Source organism: Mycothermus thermophilus, assembly GCF_041956435.1.
Source record: "Mycothermus thermophilus strain CBS 625.91 unplaced genomic scaffold VTJ04scaffold_1, whole genome shotgun sequence".
NCBI classification, from domain to species: Eukaryota; Fungi; Ascomycota; class Sordariomycetes; order Sordariales; family Chaetomiaceae; genus Mycothermus; species Mycothermus thermophilus.
The window spans coordinates 3,100,206-3,114,141 of record NW_027191427.1 but is presented as its reverse complement, the minus strand read 5'-3'; the positions used below and the strand labels follow the sequence as shown (position 1 = coordinate 3,114,141).

The following is a 13,936-nucleotide window of genomic DNA, read 5'->3' as shown; positions in this document are numbered from 1 at the left end:
AATGTTCGTTCCTGAGCACGACCCACTTGGTCCCGGATGCAATCAACTTTCACAGCTGCAGGTCCCCTTGGGATCCTCCTGAGGATTGCCTCCTGAACCCCTGTCCACGCTAAATATCGCACCCGAAGCAGACCAGAAGCACGGTTGCCAATTCGCAGATTGGTTCGCCTCCCTTGGAGACAGCATCTCCCCTCATCAATCCAGTCCCCCTAACTTTTTCTCTCGGCCCCTTTCTCCTCGTGCTGTGTCGTGTTCAGTCCGGCTCGCCTGGAGGAGGTTGCATCGTCGACAAGTCGCGCCTCAAGCAATTCAGGTCATCCTCCTCCTGAGAGGCGCCTGTTTTCCAACCATACACCTTTCCCGTCGCTCTTCGACGACTACCAGAGGGCCTGACTATTACCAGAACAGGCCCGACGTTCATTTGCTGATTTTCAGCTTTCCCTTTGCCTGACACCCATTCCTTTCACTTCGAAGGGTTCTGCGCACTGCGGCCCGTTTTATTTTCTTTTCGTCCCTTCCTTGCTTGCCTCTTGTCCTCTTCTTCGAGCTGTGCTGCTGCCTTTTCGACCGTCCCTATTTGCCCTTGTCCCTGAGTCGGTGCCGGAACCCTACGACAGACATCGGCCACGGTGTACGAACCTCGATTTGCCTCATACATCCACTTAAAATCGAACACAACATCAAATCTTGGTGCTCGGTCCTTCCTACAAACGCCCGTCGAGAGCCGTCTGCGACTCGTCCCATGCCCCTCGCATGCCTCAGCCGTGCATCGCAAACGGCACTGGACTGGCCAATCACTTCATGTATGCTTGGCTGAGAAGCTCCTCAGCCTCGCCGATCACCCCCTGAACCACCACGTCTCACCGACACACAACTCCCGAGCTGCTGTTATCGACGTACCGACAGGAATATTCCCTGAGAAGAGCCGGCACCCACCTGGCCAGGGTAAAAACGACAAATCAATAGACTTGGTGACTCGAGGCCGGTAGAAGCATCCCGAAATGTCGTTGAATGGCCTAGACGACCCGAAGATCAAGGAGGCGCACGAGACAGCGGTTGCGGAGCCAGGAGGATGGTATGTTCTTAAGCAGGTGGAAGCTCTGAGCGATGACGGCTCGCTCGATGAGCCCGCCATCCATTGTTTGTTTGTCCTGGGGCTAATTTGAAATCACCAGGTTCCTTCTCAAGTATGCCTCCCGTGATGAAGTCGAGCTGCTGGGGCGTGGCAATGGCGGCATTGTCGAGATCCGGGACAACATTGCCCAGTATGAAGAAAAATCGCCGCTCTATGGATTTCTTCGGTACAGGCGTCGCAGCGTCATCATAAAGTACCTTCCCGAGGGCTGCTCCCGTTTGATTCAAGGTATGGCTACATATTCAAAACGTTGCCTGAGAGCTTCTGCTGATCTCATTATTCCCCAGCCCGCGTGACCGTTCACTTCAATGAGGTCTGCGATCGCTTCTTGCCCTTTGATACGACCTTCGAGATTGCAGATGCCAAGGAGCTCAAGGATACCAAATTGTCGGCAGCTTGTCAGCTACATGCGGCGTCCGGCTCGACATCCTCGTCCACCAGCTCGATTCGTCGGCGGCGCCTGATGGAAATTGCAGAGGAAGAAGAGGAGGAGGAGCGGGAGAGGAAGCGCCAATCCCTCATTCAAAATGATGGCAGGCCGGGTTCTTCTCAACACCCATCTCTCGATGCTCCAGTCAAGTTGGATGCCGAGCTTGCTAAACTGCCCGAGGCAACGCGCTTTGCCAACGACTCGGAGCCGCCGAACTTTACTGGTGTCCCACGACCCTCCTCGCCAACAAAGTCCTTTGACGACTCCCCCCGCCGCATGTCGTCGCAGTCTTCGCGAACGGACCTGTACCCGACGACTTCGTATCCTTATTATTTGAAGCCGCGTGTCAAACTGGCCCCAAGACCATCCGCTGACGCCGGGCGCCCCAATTCCTCCGGCGGCTCAAGTGGCAATCGAGTCGCCACAGTCCCAGCCGGCATCAAGTCCATGTCCAAGGGCGCAAGGAAAACACGATCCCAGTCTCAAGGCCAGGACGACGAATCGGTGGCTCCTTCTATCAAGGAACAGCCAGAGGAGAATGCGGCAGCTGAATCTGGTGGCGCGGATTCCGGCGAGAATGCAATCGCTTCGAACGGACCAGCACAGGTCGAGTCGACCAACGAAGACCAAATTCCTCCTCCAACAGCGCCTGCGGTTCAGGTCAGTGCCGCAGCTCCCGCACAGGCCCCGACAAAGCAAAATACCATGACGCCGGAGAAAGCGCGCCTCCTGAAGGCCATGAAGCTGCGGGAGAAGAAAAAGATGATGAGCCAGCAGTCAACAACTCTCGATGTGCCCGCGACAATTGCCGACATACCCTCAGGCCCCAGCTCACCTGGACTGCCAGATGAGAAGCTTGACCCAGAATCTGAAGGCGCCAAGTCCTCAGAGACTGACCTGCCTCAAGCAAGTGAAGCGGTCCAGGACGATTCGGCTACTGTACGAACCGATACCGGGGGCGATGTTGGCGGTGATCAAGCATCCGTTGTAACCACTGCCGACTCATCCCAACCTGGTTCTCCTCTCGCTTCTTCGGAGATTGGCGACTCGACCCAGGCTTCTTCGGTGTCTGACTCGACAGATGAGACTGTGCGCGCAAAGGAGGAGCTGGAAGGTGGTTTGGACGACAGCGGACCCGCGACCTCTGAACCTGCGACGGTGCCTCCAACTGAGTCGAGCCCCTCGGAGAAGCCTGCTGAGGAGAATGGCACAACCTCGGGCGACAGACAGTCACAGATTACTGTTACTGCAGCCAGCGCGAACAACGACAATGCTGGGGAACCATTAGCTCCCGTTCAGACTGAGGAGGAGGCGTCCGAGACTCCCAAAGCATCCGCAACCCCTCAGGATGGCCCCACCTCTGGCAGTCAACCAGTTGCCGACACCACGTCCGCCGAAGCGACCGTTACCCCGGCTCATACCTCTGCTGTGGAGACATCGTCTGCAACCCCTGGCGTTGCCCAGGACGGAAAGGCGCCATCACCACAATTGCGGATCCCTCTCTCCAAATTCTCCACCCAGGAGCCAAGACCTCCCACGTCGACCGCGCCAACGAATCCACCCGCGATTGTCGCGTCTAACCCGACTGTTGATGCACCACGCGTCGTAGAACCAACACCGTCTGTGGCGGCAAAGGACAGCGCCGACACCGTCAAGGTGACGGACGCGCCTGACGCCGAGCCGGTCAAACGAAGGATTCCCGAACCCATCAGGACGGACATTGGTTCCGGCGTCGACAATCGACGCTCCATCATCAGCATCACCGACAACAACGAGTTCATGGACGAGCTACAATCAGCCACTGTACAGCAGGCGACACCCGTTACTGTGTCCAAGTCCCCTATCTCGCCACTTTTCGCGATGGATCAGGCGGCTAAGCAAGCCGCTGGCGGAGGCAATGCCACCCCCGGTCCTTTGTCGGCGAGGGCTGCCTCAAACCCGGTGCGTAACGCGCAGCTGGCCTCGACCGAGACGGCACCCCTGCCGACCAGATCTGCTTCCACTGGTGCTGCGTTCCTCCAGAAGATTGCTGCCCAACAGCAGCAGTCGGGAGATCTGCGGCCCAAGGCCTCGACGAAGCTGGGATCTAGCATCTCGCAGCGGATCAAGGCTCTGGAGAAGCTTTCCGGCAACACATCAACTGCCGAACCTCCTCCGCCGAGAGAGCGGCCGGCTTCCACGTTCTTTGCTGTGCGGAGAGTGCCCACTCGGGACGGCTCTAGGCCCCCATCCATCGTGGACCAGGTTAGCAATGCCTCGCCATCTCGTCCGGAATCGAGAGACTCGTCGCCCGACACTACTAGGAGTATGGGCCGTGGCCGGTCGGGATCTCTGGTGAATCGACTCTCGATGTTCGAAGGGGGCATGCCTCCTCGGGGCAAGCCTGAGTCCGTTCAGGTGACGGCGCGCATTGTCCGGGATCCCAATCACAGCTTCAAGGGCCCGGAGCCGAAGAACAGCACCGACTACCCGCCCCTGGACTTGAAGCAGTCTCAACTCACGGTCGATATCCAGAACCGGCCTCCTAGCTCGCTGTCTCGCGAGATTGCCATCCAAGCCAAGCAGACCTTGCTGGAGCGCCGGCTGTCAAGGCAGTCACAGGAGAGTGACAGGAACAGTGTGAAGCCGGAGGCGTCTACTGATAGTGCTCGCGCCGACCGGCGATCCTCTTTGTCGGCCATGAAGGGTTTCTTTAAGGACCGTACTGAGGCGATGATGGGCGGCAAATCGCCGTCCACCGACAATCTCGGCAACTCGGCCGCTAACCAGTCAACGTCTTCATCTCGTGGTTCATCCACACAGCAGTCCGGCAGTTCTCTTGCTCGTCGCTTGAGCATCAGCAGCCGGCGCTCATCAATCGACCAGGGCAGTGGTGTTGTCGAGGTAGAGGATGCGAAGTCCGACAAGAAGTCCCCCTCGGGTTCTGGACCGGCGAGCCCCAAGACTGCCAGCCGCGCGACCCGGTTCATGCGCCGTCTTTCCAACACGCTCTCTCCTGGCCGGAAGAATACCTCACCGTCCATCTCGCCTACCGTGACGGAGGAAAATGCTGCCGAGGTTGAGGCCGCTTCGAGGGGCAGCACGGCCACGGGCAACTCCACGCCCGCCCCTCCTACCATCGTTGCCTTCATGGGCGATGTCAACGTGCAGTTCCCGGACAACCTTTTGTGGAAGCGGCGGAGCATGTGCCTCGACAGCCAGGGCTTCCTGATCCTCAGTGCGACACAGGGCAGCGCCATGCTGCACCCGCCCGCGCCGGGCAAGGACAAGCTTGGCGCCCTGGTCAAGCGGTACCACATGAGCGAGTTCAAGAAGCCCTTCACGCCCGATGTCGAACTGCAGGAGCTGCCTAATAGCGTTGTTCTTGATTTCGTCAGCGGCAGCGGACTGCAGGTTGCCTGCGAGGACCGCGCCGGCCAGATGAATGTCCTGCGCAGTAAGTATCCCATCCCGGTGGTGTTGGGTGTAGGGATGAAGAAAAGCATGCTGACTATTGATGTAGTCCTCGAGGAGGCTCACCGCCAATATGCCAACTATGGCAATTAAGTATCAAACCTTTGACCTCAGCGTTGGTTGCTGGGGGTTGTATGGGACCTGGGCGGATTGAGGTCCGAAGAGCCGACTCGTCTTCTTACTGCCCTAACACTCGCTTATGCCCCCGAACTTTTCCCATCTTTCCATCATACCATTTTTAGTCCCTCTATACATGATGTTCGATCACTCGATACCACTCCCCGCTGGGTCAGAGGTCCAGCCATGAGCTTTCCCTTCTCTTTGTTTTCTTGCTTGCATTCCTCGATGGGGGAGGCTAAACCTACAAAATATCACACCTGGTGACACCAGACCTTTCCTTGCATGTCTTTTTTCTCTTCTTGTTGTATTGTTTCTCTTCTCTGTGATACCACCACATCAACTAGCACCGTTTTTATTCATGAGATAGCCCCCACAAGGGCTCCAGATATTGACATTCCCATTTGCGTTTTTTGATGTGATGCGCTCCTCATCGCAAGATGAGGACGAGGGGAGGGTATTTTCTTGCCACCGTTTTTGTTGTTCTTGTTTTCCCATCTAGTCCTGTTGTTGATTGGCGTAAGTTGCAAACACTAAATCACTAGATGTTCAGGAAGAGATGGAGGAGGGAGGAGAGTTTTCCTTTTTGTAGTAGAATAGGAAGAATGTGAGAGGGGACAACTCGCTGTTCACACGGCTGGTGCGTTTAGACGTGGATGGGTTGTGCTGGCGCAGTTGCGGTGAAAGCGTTGCTTACGAAAGCAACGGCTGACCTTTTGTTTCGCGCCGTGCCCTTGACGGAGGTACTTCAGGACTTAAGTAGATAGATCAATACCTTCATACCAACCTCGGGACATGGCTGTTTGTGTATGTTGGAGAGTTCCATCCATTATTATCCCTTCATCATGAATGCATTACAACAACTGGGCCTTCCACGTCTAGACCGCAGGGCGGCAATGTCTGGCAAGACAGTCGAAGCCGAAGGTCAGTGACATCATATCATACTTGTGGTCCAGAAAACATCTGTAACATGCCTGTGAGAGAGATGAGAGAGTCGTTACATTGGGTTATACTTATGAAATACACAGACATGAACCCCCCGGCTTTCGTCCTCTGCTTCCATGACCCGTCGTCCGCCCAACCATCCGCCAATGTTCGTAGTCTAGCTAGGTAGTTGTGACAAGATGAAACAAACAACACGTGCGAAGATTAGGAAGCGTTTTTCCCCAACCCGAATTGCCCCCCTCCTAGGCCAACCAGCCTGGGGCAGGAGGTTCGTATGTATTGTACATGGAATGTGACAGGTCTGTTTAGGACGGCGGCGGTTGTTAGGCGGATACCCAGAACGCTTGAGACGATGTCCCAAGGGTGTGAGTGAACAGCGATGAGATGGCGATGATGATGAATCAGATGGCTCCTCCACACCGGCGTCTTATCAGTCCCGTTGCTCTCCGGGCTGACGGGAAGTCACCCGTGTGCCCCTGGGTGCGTGGCAGCCCAAGCTAATGGTGATGGTGATGATGGCATCGAACACAGTTCCTCTCTTTGATGGGGCCGCCAATCCGGGTTTTCGGGTCGAGACTCGAACCCGCGCCGACCGTCCTCCATAACAACATTTTTTCTTCCCGTTGAGTCGTCAACGGCAGCGAGGAAGGAGGGTACTGCAAAGACAGACCCCGCCACAAAAATGAGCAAAACAAACCACCCAAACGAAGAACAAAAACAAACAACACAAGGACGACGGCCGGTCGCCATAAACCGCTTTAAACCCGCAATCACAGCGCCGCTTTCGCCTCGGCCTTCTCCCCGGCCTTATTCCCCCCGGCCGTCAACACTTCGGTGCCCAGCTCGCGCATGTGCTGCTCCTGCTCCATAGCGAGTAGGTTCTGCTCCTCGCTGTAGGCCATGCCGAAGGGCACGCCGACGAGCAGGGCAGTGACGGCAATGGCCCAGGCGCCGCGCCCGGCCACCGACAGCGTGCTGCGCACCGCCGACGAGACGGCCTCGTACTTGCGCACGGTCCAGCCGCGCACGGGCGCGGGCACCATGTCGCGCAGCGCGCGGAGGCGGTCGGCGAGGGTTTCTTCGGAGGGGTCGTAGTTGGAGTCGACGGAGATTTCGGAGTCTGGTGGGAGGGCGGGGGAGAGGTTTGGTTAGTTTTGGGGTCAGGTTGAGGTAGGTTACCTAGAGTGTTGTGCGGAGGGATGGGAGCGAGTTTTGGGGGCTGTGGTGGTGGTGGGAATTGAAGGAGGGGAAATGGACGTACCAGTGTCAGTGAAATCATCGTCGTCCTCCTCAGGGCCGGGCTGGGGCTGCGTGAAGTGCTCGTCCTCGACCTCGACAAGTTGGACCATTTTGGCGGATTTTATATAGGTGTTTTAGAGTTGTGGTAGGACGACGGCGCAAAGCGACGGGATTATTGTTATTTTCGTCTCGAAACAGGTTGAGACTCAAGGTGTTGTGAGTTGGAGCTGGATGATGATGGATGTCCTCGGTGGGCATGCAGATGTCGCCTCCGGGCTCTTTTTTTCGGCGGGCAAGGAGCCAGCCCACTTGGCGGGTTCTGCCGGCTACGCTAAGCCCGATATGGAATGGGCAGTTAGAGGGGCGGCTTCATCCATCCATCTCGAGGTAGTCCCCACTCTTCGAGTCTTGGCATTTTCTTGTGCAACCGCGCTTCAACGACATCTCTTGCCTCAACAACCAACGAGCAACATCATGAACACAAGTTCGTTGTGTAGAAGTGCGCCGCTGCAAGCTGAAGAGCTGGAAAACATGCTTATACTCCAATTTCGAAACTATCCAAGCAATATTAAGTAAATGAGCGTGAAGAATCGAACACCATCCACCATGACAACTTCCCCCTTCTCAACCCCCTGCTCCCGCTCGGAGACCATAGCGTCCCATCAACATAGTGCCATATCTTGATATGCTCCCCACTCCTGAGGTCAGGGTTGGTGAGATTCAGGAGATCCAGCTGGAGAGCCTGCGCTTCTCCTCCGCCGTTAAGCCTTGGTATTGAATGCAAGCCGAGCCGCATGGGACTGGACGAGCCCCGGAACCCGTGCAGGAGCCCGAGAGAGCAACGACCAAGTTCATGCAAGCCGGCGGGACGTTGTTAAATTGAGCAACTGGAGAGAGATCAAGAACGGTCAGAACGCTGGACTTCAACGGTGAATATACCAACGAGCATAATTTGTGATCAACAATGCTATGGTTGACTTGCCGTTGTTCGCGGGAAGCGAGGTCTGGATCTTGATGCCCCTGTTGAACTGATCGCGGAGCTGGTTGCCGCATTGCTCATAGTTGTAGAGCGGGATGTTACACGGGCCTACTGCGGCCCTGGGAACGTTTGGTAGGATGTCGTGCGGCAGCCCGAGGTCGCGAGCCTTCCTGCCCGGGCAGCCCGGGCCGGGATCCCAGCTGCAGATGTGAAGCAGCGCGCCCATAAAGAGAGCTTTAAAGACGTCGGTCGAGAGCGTCGCTGACGATAGGGTCGCGACCAAAGGAAAAGTGCGGAGGAGCGGCATTTTGGCGCGGATATGGAAGAATATTAATACCTTAAGCAGCGAGGCAGGCAAAAAAAAAAAAAATCAACGTGGGACTGGGAACTGGAGCCAATCGCAACAGAAAGGAGATGAGAGAGATGTGGTGAGTTGGTTGGATGTTGAGTCGGCGTGTTTGTCCGTCGTTTACATCGTGTATTTGGGGAAATGGCCGCCCTTTTATACTTGAGATCGCCTTCCAAAACCGCGCTTGGGAATATGCCCAGGCAGCATCCCCCTGGTGTTGTCCGAACACAACCAGTCACACACATAATCCATGAATGTTGGTGAGCTCATAAGTCGCGCTCCCCTCAATCTTCTAGATACACTCCCTGTATCATGATAGCAGGATTCTGGAACAGGTATGGCGTGGTGTATACCCTATCAAGGTTTGTGACGAGAACCAGAGACGACTCGTCAACTTCCTCTTTTCTTGAAGCCACTCCCACAAGTCTATGAGTGAACCTTGGTTGAGGTATCGTCCCGTGGCCAGTCAATGATCTTCAGTTGGCCTTGAGATTGAAGATCACTACTTCGGTACCGGATTCTACTAAGATATCACATTCAAGCGTGTCGCTTGGTTGAGTTCGCTACCTTGGCTGACCAAAAGGTACCTATGCACGCAATAACGGTCGTGAAGTTATCTCAGGAGTCAGAGTAAGGTTAAGGACCAACAAGGTTGATGTGTACCAGGGATTGGGGTAAGGGGTCGGCCGGGGATGCATCCGAATAAAACCTAAGGTAGCATTAGTTAGGCACCACCCCAGCCAGCATCCTTCGGGTCTTGGTATTCTTGGGGGAACCATCACGGTGCCGATGGTGCTCATGTTCTTGAGAGAAAACCAACAGCTCGCGATGAAACCAATAGTGCCATGTTGAGCCAGAAACACAGCGAGTACTGACCATCTACGTCTGGAACTATGCGATGAGGGATGACTGTCCTGAGCCAACAGCAATTTTGACGAGGCCCGAGTTATGGCTCATGTCACATTTGTGCATATAATTAATGAAACTTACGGGAGGATGGAGCACGAGAGGTGTCTTAGGATTAATGCCACTCTGGAGTGTATTATTACCTGCCAATGCAACTTCCCGAGATATCTAAGATAGGTACCTGATGTATGTACATAACTCTGGCTTCGCGAACAGTTCTTGCTTTGCATATCAGGCTCCTAGACCTCAGCTCGCAAACCATCAAAATGTCCAGTCAATTCGCTAGCTTCTTAGCCTGGTGGTCGTCCACCAGCCACCATCTCACCACTCTCTTCTTCACAGTTTCACTGTTGATTTTATCTCTCTATCTTGGTCTTCAACAACCACCATATAGTCTCACCCGCCGTGCGTTAACCGCAGCCTTCTTATCGGCAGCTGTTGTCACCATGAAACTCAGCAGCATGGCCTTGATACCTTGGCGCTCACTGCTGGTTGCCTTCGTGCTTGCAGAAACGTTGCAAGGAATCTGTCTTCTCGCCATAGAAGGCAGTGAAGTCATCTTCAAGCCGCAGCCGGTTCCTCTTCCGCAACGTCTCCGTGCTATTTACAGAGTTTTCACCGACTTTCGGCAGCTCAGTCGTGATACCATCAATTCAGCCCCTATCGATGCCGGTAGCCGCCTAAAATTTGCCTTATTCAGGGGAAGCCGCGGCCTTGTCCTCCTGTTGGCCTGTTCGTACGGGAAAAACATCCTCATCGAGAGAGCATTGATTGCTCTACAGGTGTTTCCTTGGGATTTTGGTGTGGGAAACCAAGGCTTGCTGCCCATGAGTCTCTGGGACGTTGGTCTGAGATCGGTCGTGTCGGTCTCCTGGATCTGGAGCACCTATGCGCAGCTCTGCGTCTCGCACGACCTGCTGGCCGTTTTGTTCGTTTCCGTGCTTGGCTGGGACCAGCCGGAGGAATGGCTGCCATTATTCGGAAACATCACCGACGCTACATCGCTTCGCCGCTTCTGGGGTGTTTTTTGGCACAAGCTTCACGTCTCGGTGTTCGATAGGTACATGTCCCACACTGTTGTCGCCATGCGTCAGCTTTGGCCAGGTACCACCTGCAAGCACTTGATGATTGTTCAAAATCATCGCGTCTTCCAGAAAGCAGCCCGGGCGCTTGGAATGTTCCTCATGTCGGCAGCATGTCATGCCGCATGTAATTGGGTCCAAATTGGAAGAACCAATGCCAGCGGGGAGTTCTGGTTCTTCTTCATGAACTGGCTCGTATGTCTGTTGGAGGGGATCGCTGACCAGCTCATTGTCAAACGGCTTTCACCCCAAAGGTCATCGCAGATGGCTTTGTGGAGGATGTTGCTTGGATACATGTGGGTTATCTGGGTACTTCTCTGTCTCACTCCTGCGTGGCAATATCCCGTCATTCTCGCTGCTGTTGGCTGGGAGTAGAGGGGTGGGATATCTGCTTGCGGTCTTGCATGTACATACTTGATTTAACTGCTTTTAATTATGTGATAATACAGTGCAGTACTGCTACTCCATAATTATGGTTTCTCTCCTTGAGAATGCCTGTAGCGTTCCGGGCGTGTAAATATTGATAACGTGGACCTCATGCTAGGTCAGGCAGTCCTTATTATCTGGGCCGACTACGGTACTTTGGTACGGAGTATTACTACACAGCTTGCACGCTCGTGTGCCGACACTACAAGATAATATTGCACAGGTTCGTACAATCCGGTCGTGCATGGTTCCTACTGATGAGGCTCTAACTAACAGGCACAAATCCTCTCTTTAGTGGAAGCTGCTCAGCTAAATTCTTGTCCAAAAGCCTTCGCATCTCAAATACTGGCCACATTTCTGCATCCCAACGATCCCCAGGGACCGGGTTGCGCACCCGTGATTCAGGGGTAGTTGACGGCCGGTAAATAGCGCCAAGGTCATCCCGCGACTGTGCCTCGAATGAATACCACCATACCTCTGGTACAACCATACTTCTGGCTCGCTAAGCACCCAATCCCTGGGCTTTGGAATCCAGGCAGACGCAAAATAGCATCAAGCAATAAACCTTGTTAAAGGACAACCTTTCGCCGACGGAGTTTTACATGCTGTCCACCGACGGAGTTTAAATGTTGGCCACAGCTATAAAGGCATGTGGAATAAACTTGAATGCTCAGAAGACCTTGGTTTCTTTCGAGATTGCTAGGCACACCCAGAGCCACATATCGTCAATTGTATCATGCTGGTTCAGACCCTTTGCTTCGCCCTCCTGGCCTCCCTGGTCACAGCGGGAAGACCCTCGTCCTGCAATGCGACTGTGAACTTCCACAAGCACCTTGCACCCTTACTTTCCAAGGATGCGTTCGTGGTCACACCGGACGACCCGCGCTTTTCAGAATATACGCACCAGAACCTGAAGAGCAACCCACCGACATACAGCGTTGTGGTCGTGGTGGACACTGAAGATGACGTGTCGACAGCCGTGAAGTTTGCTAACCGCCACAACATCCCTTTCGCTGCAAAGGTCAGCGGTCATGGAACATGGAGCGGACTTGGCGAGATGCGAGGGGGCATGAATATCTGGTTGAGAAATCTGAACTCGGTCAACATCTCTGAAGACGGGCAACATGTCACTGTTGGGGGAGGCACTTTTGTCACTGAAGTCGTTGAAGCACTCTGGGAAGCTGGGAAACAAACAGGTACCATCTCCGCCTTTGAACCTCTAATAGGGAATCTCCGAGAACAATGCTGACAGAGTTCAAGCAACCGCCCTTGGGCAATGCATTGGAATCACCGGTTCCGGCATTGGAGGTGGTCTCGGCCCCCTGAATGGCATTTACGGCCTCGGTCTTGACCAATTCCTCAGTTTCCACGTCGTCCTCGCCAACGGAAGCTTCGTCACAGCCAGCCAGACCGTAAACCCCGACCTCTTTTGGGCACTGCGCGGAGCAGGCCACAACTTTGGCATCATCACCTCGGCCAAGCTCCGCATTTATGACCGAGCCGACTCGTCAACCTGGTCATACCAACAGTTTTACTTCACAGAAGACAAACTTGAAGCCGTGTTTGAAACTCTCAACACAAAACTTGACACTCAACCGGGTCATCTCACACATGATGTCTCTATCTACCAGATCGGCATGGATTCGGTACGTCTTGTTTTTCTCCCCTTTCACTTCCCCAAGCCACGTCTCACTAATCATAACAAAAGGCGATCATCGATCTTCGAATCTTCTCCGCTGCCTACACGCCCGCCGAACTGGACCTCTACACGGCCCCCTTCCATGCACTCGGCCCTATCGACACCACATCCGTTGAAACAGACTACCTTGGCCTCATCAGCGAAATGGGCTACGCACCTCCAGAGGAGGGGTGTACTCCCCCCCATGGCTCCTTTGGCGGTGTCTTTGGAGTCGGAGTGACGAGGCACAACCCGGCTGCGATGAGGAACATGTACGACCTGTTCAACAACGTGACGCTATCAGTTCCAGAACTTGGTGATTCGTATGTGTTTATTGAGGGGTACGGAACGGAGGCTGTGCGCAAGGTAGACGTGATGAGTACGGCGTTCCCGGGGCGGGGGATTAGGGCTTGGCCGTAAGTTTTCCTCGTACTTTTTCCCCTTTGGTCCTTTTCCTCTGGGAAAAACCGGTAAATTTGTTGGTGTTCACGAATGGAAAGTCTGACGTGTCACAGGAATGTTGTTTTGGCTTACAAGGGGGACGCAAAGGACGACACGCTTGAGGGGATTGTGAAAGAGCAAGGAGAGAAAATGAGAGAGGCGATGCTGGAAGGGCAGGAGAGACAAACGACTTATGTCAACTATGCCATGGAACAGGAAAGCTTGCAAGCTCTCTACGGGTACGTCACTGTCTACTGCGTCAAGGGTGGTAACTTGCTAACCAAAACAGATACGAGGAGTGGAGGCTGGAAAAGCTGAGGAAGTTGAAGAGGGAAGTTGATCCTCATAATCGGTTCGGATTCTTTGCGCCGATTCATTGATGATGCTTATTGTAATCACTGTGATGGAATTGAAGTAGAATGGTGATGATGTTGCTAGAGTGTCATGGGAGCCTTAGGGGATATACATACAATATTTGAACTAGGTATATACATCAGTGTCTCGCATCTTACACACATTCAAGATTCTCTGTCTCAATGCTTGTCATGCACCTAACTGTGGGATACCCGAAGAGTGGTCGGTCTTGAAGTCGGTGCAAGAGCACTTGACCAGTTCACCAGGTCAGCGAGGATCGTGGTCAGATGCATGTGGCTTTTTTCTTCGAGCCGGCGAACCACCTGGATGACGCCAATAGTAATAAGGTAGCATATAATGCTACTGAGGCTTTAACTGGGAGGCAATCTGCCAGTAAGCTGC

General features: G+C 54.2%; 6 protein-coding genes across 6 annotated transcripts; 3 read left to right on the top strand and 3 right to left on the bottom strand.

Moving 5' to 3' along the window:
• Positions 1-1,001: 1,001 nt before the first annotated feature.
• VTJ04DRAFT_1159 (uncharacterized protein) lies at positions 1,002-5,111 on the top strand (the record flags this gene model as incomplete). The annotated part of the gene is made up of 4 exons (XM_069358816.1): positions 1,002-1,075; positions 1,176-1,363; positions 1,423-5,001; positions 5,068-5,111. 4 exons carry the CDS (start codon positions 1,002-1,004, stop codon positions 5,109-5,111), a joined length of 3,885 nt encoding a protein of 1,294 aa, XP_069223768.1.
• Positions 5,112-5,114: 3 nt separating this feature from the next.
• On the bottom strand, positions 5,115-5,633 carry VTJ04DRAFT_1158 (uncharacterized protein; the record flags this gene model as incomplete). The annotated part of the gene is made up of 3 exons (XM_069358815.1): positions 5,115-5,204; positions 5,252-5,379; positions 5,486-5,633. 3 exons carry the CDS (start codon positions 5,631-5,633, stop codon positions 5,115-5,117), a joined length of 366 nt encoding a protein of 121 aa, XP_069223767.1.
• Positions 5,634-6,850: 1,217 nt separating this feature from the next.
• VTJ04DRAFT_1157 (uncharacterized protein) lies at positions 6,851-7,429 on the bottom strand (the record flags this gene model as incomplete). The annotated part of the gene is made up of 2 exons (XM_069358814.1): positions 6,851-7,200; positions 7,342-7,429. 2 exons carry the CDS (start codon positions 7,427-7,429, stop codon positions 6,851-6,853), a joined length of 438 nt encoding a protein of 145 aa, XP_069223766.1.
• An 813-nt stretch (positions 7,430-8,242) lies between these two features.
• Positions 8,243-8,605, bottom strand: VTJ04DRAFT_1156 (uncharacterized protein; the record flags this gene model as incomplete). Its single annotated transcript, XM_069358813.1, has 1 exon — positions 8,243-8,605. One exon carries the CDS (start codon positions 8,603-8,605, stop codon positions 8,243-8,245), a length of 363 nt encoding a protein of 120 aa, XP_069223765.1.
• Positions 8,606-10,380: 1,775 nt separating this feature from the next.
• On the top strand, positions 10,381-11,374 carry VTJ04DRAFT_1155 (uncharacterized protein; the record flags this gene model as incomplete). Its single annotated transcript, XM_069358812.1, has 2 exons — positions 10,381-10,830; positions 11,357-11,374. The coding sequence occupies 2 exons, from the start codon at positions 10,381-10,383 to the stop codon at positions 11,372-11,374; spliced, it is 468 nt and encodes a 155-aa protein (XP_069223764.1).
• Positions 11,375-11,797: 423 nt separating this feature from the next.
• Positions 11,798-13,560, top strand: VTJ04DRAFT_1154 (uncharacterized protein; the record flags this gene model as incomplete). Its single annotated transcript, XM_069358811.1, has 5 exons — positions 11,798-12,257; positions 12,322-12,707; positions 12,770-13,155; positions 13,255-13,419; positions 13,470-13,560. The coding sequence occupies 5 exons, from the start codon at positions 11,798-11,800 to the stop codon at positions 13,558-13,560; spliced, it is 1,488 nt and encodes a 495-aa protein (XP_069223763.1).
• Positions 13,561-13,936: the final 376 nt, after the last annotated feature.